Consider the following 6,543-nt stretch of genomic DNA (forward strand, 5'->3'; position numbering starts at 1 on the left):
TCTTACGATCCTTGGAGTTAATATAGGTCTATTCTAATTCCAAAAATACCTCTGGACTACTCGACCAACTGGTTTTAAAGTAGTGAAAAATTCCATCTTGGTCTCAGTTATTCGAAATTGAAGGAACCTGTTAAATGTAATCACTTGTTCTGTCTAAACATTGTATTATGACAGCACAACCATATGTTTAAGTAATATAACCACTATTTTCAATTTGATTACTTTTATTGTATGTAAATTTTCTAAAGGAGTAACCATTAGTTTATTTTCATGCCGTTTTAGAATTCAGTAATTAGTTACTCTACCTTAGAACTCTATTTAGAAATCTATCTTAGAAAATATCCAAACATTGATGGTCAAAATTTAACTCCGAAGACTGGCTTCGAAGCAGTCGGTAAGAACTTTGCTACATGAAAGTTCGCTGGACTGTGCGTTTGAACTCACATACCAATTCCAACTCGAAATGTTATAAAATATTAAAACTATTTTTTTAGTTTATGAAGAAAAAACACATATGTAAATAGTGTCATTGCTAATGTGATTTTAACTGCACACTTTCAGTAAATATTAAGTATTAGATATTAAAAGACAAAGTTACTAATAAAACACTAAGTTACTATCTTTTACTACACATTTAAAGACTGTTTTTTTTGACAGAAGTAGGCTTCTTTGATCTGTAATAATATATTTTCTTGATCGGGAAATAAGGCAAAATCAACTATGAAACAAAGCATACTAAGAACAAATTAAATTACAATGGCTATAAATACACACTTTTTATGTATTTTCTTGATGGTGGCAACAAGACAAATTCAACATTGGCATCGGGGAAATATAATTCACTCGGACCAGCAGTGGTCAAACACATGCAATGCCTAATAAATTGTGTGCTAATGAGCGAGTAACTGCTAGCAGTGCAGACATAGGAGACAATGGTAGTATAACTTTTACTTTACATTTAAAGACTGTCATGAAACCCAGATTAGTTGTATTTTGACCAAAGAAGGCTTCTTAGAGCTCTGTATGTATTATATTTTTTTGATCAGGAAAGAGGCAAAATCAGCAATAGAATAGAAAATACTAAGTTCAGAGTTAATTACAATGGCCTTAAATATACACTTTTTACTATATTTTCTTGTTTTTGACAAGAAGGCAAACTCAACATTGGCATCGGAAATATAATTGACTCGAACTAGAAGTCCTTATACAGGTGAAAACCACAGGTAACTAACTGCTAATACATATATAAAGGGATGGTAATTGGGCTCTTCTAATTGGGTTGAATATTAGGCTATAGGTTTTTGTATTTAATAAGTTGTTAAATGATCTACTCTAGATAGTATAACACTCAGTATGTGGAATATGGTATCCCCCCACACCTAGCACATGGTGGCATGATTTTCAATAACTTAGGCTACTTCTGACTGCTTTAACTGCCATCAAAAAATCGTTGTTTTGTAACTGATATAATTTTGAAATCACAATATATTTTCTGAAGGAAAAGATTCGGTAAATGTTCACAAGTCGCATTTCACATATTTTATCGATTACCAAATGGAAAGTGGTTTTAATAAGATTGCACTATTAATTACATGCAAATAAGAAAAATCAAAACCATTTACCCAAAAAAGAGTAAAAATACCTAAATGCATCCTAACAGAAACCTACAATAAAGTAGTTTTAACACAAAATTCACCAACATACATCTAACCATAACAATAAACTCTCGGCCAACGTAGTAGGACCTTGGACAGAGTGTTGGCTCTTAAGCAATTTGTTTTCAGTAATGTGATAGCCCTCGGGTAGTTGTTTTTTCCCCATGCATACTTGTTAAATTTTACAGTTTCATTCTCTAACTTGTTAAGTTTTGATTTATTAAGTTCATTATTATATATTTAATAATATTTCATAATTGAGTTTCTTACTCATTTTTTCTATTAGGTATGTTACTTGTTTAAAATCCATTTTTAAAGGTTTTTTGCAATTACTTACCTGGTATACTTTTGTCTAAAGTATCCTTTGTTTACATTGGTTTGAGTCTATTATATAATTGCAAGTTTATTTTATACAAAAGGCATTGCCATTGGTTCAATAAATAAAGGGCGGATGGCTCTTAGATAGGAAATTAGACCCTCGTGTAGGATAAGTTTGAGCACATGCTAGACAGTTAGGAACTAGGTACACTTTTCCTTTAGTCCTCAACACAATAATTTTGATTTTCGGGTTTGTTTTTGCCAAATTTATATGTAGTTAAAATTGGTATTGTAGGTCTATGGTAGGATGCATCAGAAATTGCCTTCATTGAAACATTTAGACCCTTTATTATTAGGTGATTCCTCTCTTTGATTTAAATTACATTACTATCCTATCGACTTATTAAACAATTTTCATTCGAAAAAGCAACAATACCTGCAAAGTGTGGCATCCTAAACTACACTAACAAGAATTTTAAGAGGAAGACATGTGGCAAAAAAAATAAAAAATTTCTCTTAATTTCCTTGTTTATTCTATATGACGTATGTTAACCACATATTTATGCAACTGTACTGTTAGTCCTTTGGCTAACATCTAAAAACCACAAGGTTTCTGAGTGTTAATGTGCAGGCTATAAAATATTGGTCCTTTATAGGGGTTTGGCAGTTTCCATGTTTTATCCAATACATTTAGGAAAACAATGGTTCATTTACTCTCATTTAATTGTAACATTGAAGCAGTATGAAACTTAACTTAACCAACTAAGGCATTGTTTTGAACTTGTGTATTATAACTATAATAAACTTATCTTAATCATCAAAGACCAGCCTTTTTCAGCCTAGTAGAATCAATTCTACAGTCATTACAAAAGATCTGAAGTAATCAAATAGAACTAGGCCTAGCTACTAATAATGTGACCAAATTTTACATCCCTAGGGCACCGAAGGCATTCAACACCTAGGATTAACCTTACCTACTAACCATATCATAAAGACTAACTATGATAACCCAATAATTAAATTTGTTTGTATTAATGTTAAATGTATGAAAACGTTGGAGACAGAACAATATTAGGACTAAGCGCTAATAATTAAAATTGTATTTAACTTATGTGACTTACCTGATTTTCCAGTAAAAACAGATTCGATTTGAAAACCACTGATCATCCAAAGAATAGCACATAACACCCACTGTAAACTAAATGCCATTATTCATACTTAATAAAATCGAAATAAAATAAACTATTTCAGTCTACACATTTGAAACGTGCATGAGTCTCAACAAGCAATCACAGCGGAACAACTGTTGTAACTGACGAGTGACGACAAATGTATCTGATCCTGTAGATCAGTTGATGTAGAATATTGGAACTGAACGGCAACAAACGGCAACTAGCGACCTCAACGCTCCAGTGTTCTTTTCTTGAAACACTGTTCTGTTTTCAAACTCCTGGTTGTTTCACTGAAGGGCCACATCAGTCCATGGCGCTAGCCTACAGTGGTGTCTAGCGAGCCAGCACTATTACATTTTGAAAGAGCCAATTTAGCGGCTAAATTCAAATTAAATTAAGATCTGGATAGTTAAATTGACATAGTGGACGACCACGTTTGACCTCATAAAATAAGGATAATGTTAAACTCCAAGAATCAATAAAATTTATTTGCCATTAAATGAAAGAGGTTACAATAATCATCATAAACTAAAATACTTTTAATTACTTTATACATTTAAAATTGCTAACTGATCTATACCAAAAGTAAGATATTCATTACCGTATTTGTATTAAAATCCTTTTGCTTAAGCCAGTCAGTTAGACATAATAAGTTACATTTTTTCAATACTTTTTACAGCAAAAGTTGTTGATATTTATGGCTTTTATAACAATTGCCCAACCCAATGCAAGGTTTGCTTATATTTCCTTTTTGTCTTGTATTATAATTATGTATTGAGCATTGACCACAAAAGAATCAAGATATTCTTTACAAAAGTAACTCAAGATTAACATTCCATAGTCATTACGTTACATTGAGGGAAAACTTGTCTACATTAGTCAGTTGGGGATAAACCAGCAACAATATTTGAAATGCCTCTTTCTGTCACAGAAATGTTTTTTTTTTTTGCTTTTGCCTTATTAGTGTATTCCACATATTAGATGAGAATGAAACAATCCAACGTTTACCATTATTAGAACTCCTGAACTTACCTATGATTTTAGTTTTTCATAAGAAAGGTTAATCTTACTAAGTTTTTACACAGATTTTTTATATGTACATCTCAGCACAGTTTGGTATTTAAATATGTAGGTACCAAGAAGCTTAATGGTTGTAAATACACATTATCATCCAGGTTAACATAGTTTCTTAGTGAGAATATTATATGTTCAGTCTTACTGTTATTCAACACTAATTTATTTACTGAGAACCAAGCTTCAGCTTGCTCCAAAGAACTATTGAGTTTAGACTTAACATTCAATATCTAGATCCGAATGGACTAAAATAATGTCTTCAGCATATAATACAGAAAACGAAGACACATTAAAAGATAGGTTTGTCTTCCTATGGACCACATACTCCTATGAGAAGGGGAACCCAGAATGAAAATAATGACTTACTCCTTCATATAAAAATAATTACATACATTACATCTGTAAATTCTTAGGAATAACCTAATCACATATCCAGTTGCAAGATTAGGTATACTAATTAATAAAAACTAAATACAATACTTTTTGAGATCAGGTCACTAAAATAATAATGGCCATTCTCCAAGGTGTCTGAAATTACATTAAACTTCACAATCAGAATTAACATTTAAAAACAAAAACTGCAGTATCAGCATATATATATATATATATATATATATATATATATATATATATATATATATATATATATATATATATTAGCATCTTTTTGCTAAACAATAAAAAAAAATTCTATTAATTTTCATACAAACTTAATATGAACACAACCAATACACATCCTCTTATCTATAGATTACATATAAGTACATACAGCAACTATTTCACATTCAGTCTTATTTTAATACTCACTTAATCTCGTATATGCTCACATAATACCCAGGAAAAACATTACTTGCATTAGACTATGACTAATTATTTTCATTGTAGAATTAGAGTCTTAAACCAAGTGAATTCCATATGTAAAGTATAAAAAATAAAAGAAGCAAAGCAGTATCCATTTTACCTGATCTAATGACTCTATTAATAAAACCTTTGCAGATCTAGTAACTTTGGCCATCTCATCTATTGTAGTCGGGGTTAGGGTAAATAGCATATTCCTTAGGAGTACATAGTAGTTTTGGATCGGTTTAGAGTTTTTATTTGTTATATAATTTAACTTCAATGTTTCTTCAGCTACATTTGAGAAATATGTATTAAAACAGTTAACTATTTCATTGTCTTCCTCGCCCTTTCACTGTTAATAATTTTCCAGATGGCTTTCGATTTATTTTCAGCTTGGTAAATCCATATTTAAGATATATATATATATATATATATAAATCTTAGAACATATTAAGACAAGATGTCTAGATTGTTTCAGTGTTTTGTCAAAGGTTTTCTTTTTTGCTGAGGCAGCCTCTTTATCATCTGCATTTTCAGTCATAATTTATTTATCTTGTGCTTTAAGGAAATCATATTTAAGATATACCATTTCTTTGGTGTAGGACTGTAGGTAATCAATCAATCTCTTTATTGCATTTTGACAATGGACATTGTATTGCAAAAGTCAGAAGTAAGTAAGATAAACCACAGGCTTAGACGTTCAAAACACATTCATACTTACAATTCATGCATTCACTCAAACACATTCAAACTGACTTCAGATCCAAGTTAAATTTAGACATCCCAGCGGCTGACCATGAATTCATTGACAGAATAAAACGCTTTGGACACCAAAAGGCGTTTAAGACGAGTTTTGAATTGATGTTGATTGGGGGAATGTTTGACACTTTCAGGGAGCTTGTTGATTAGTCTGACACCAACTTGTTGAGGGAGATGTTGTGATAATGTCAGTCTGTATTGCCGAGTTCGGAAGTTGTCCCTGCCTCTTGTTTCATAGTGGTGAACGTCACCGCCACGAACCAAATCACACTTTGATTCGCAGTACGCGACCACCTCCAGAATATAAAGGCAGGGCAAAGTCAGCAATTCTAACTCCCTGAAAGATTCCCTACACGACTCTCTGTAATTTAAATTTGCAATGATTCTGATTGCCTTTTCTTGGAGCTTGAAAACTTTTTCCATTTTGTTTTTGGCACAACCTCCCCAGAGTCTCACTCCATACGCAAAGTGTGGATGAATCAGGCCGAAATATGCCATTTTCAGAACTCTGGGGGAACAGAACTTTGCCAGGTGCCGCAAGGCATATATGCCTGAGGCCACTCTAGCACATACATTGTCAACATGATCAGCCCAGGTCAGTCCTCTGTCTAGGGACATTCCCAGAAACTTTGTGGAGTTAGTTTCCTCTAAAAGCACATCATCCACAAACACGGCAGGCTGAACTTCGTGATCATTTTGTCGAAGGCTAAAACACATGACATTTG

General features: G+C 32.2%; 1 protein-coding gene across 1 annotated transcript in view; it reads right to left on the reverse strand.

Annotated features, from left to right (window-relative positions):
• LOC124359678 (disintegrin and metalloproteinase domain-containing protein 12) overlaps positions 1–3,382 on the reverse strand; it is a 192,888-nt gene extending 189,506 nt beyond the window's left edge. The window contains exon 1 of the mRNA XM_046812619.1: positions 3,095–3,382. Within this exon, the coding sequence (XP_046668575.1) occupies positions 3,095–3,182 (88 nt within the window). The 5' untranslated portion in view covers positions 3,183–3,382. The remainder of the gene's footprint in view (positions 1–3,094) is intronic.
• Positions 3,383–6,543: the final 3,161 nt, after the last annotated feature.

The sequence above is a fragment of the Homalodisca vitripennis genome, chromosome 4 (assembly GCF_021130785.1).
Source record: "Homalodisca vitripennis isolate AUS2020 chromosome 4, UT_GWSS_2.1, whole genome shotgun sequence".
NCBI lineage: Eukaryota > Metazoa > Arthropoda > Insecta > Hemiptera > Cicadellidae > Homalodisca > Homalodisca vitripennis.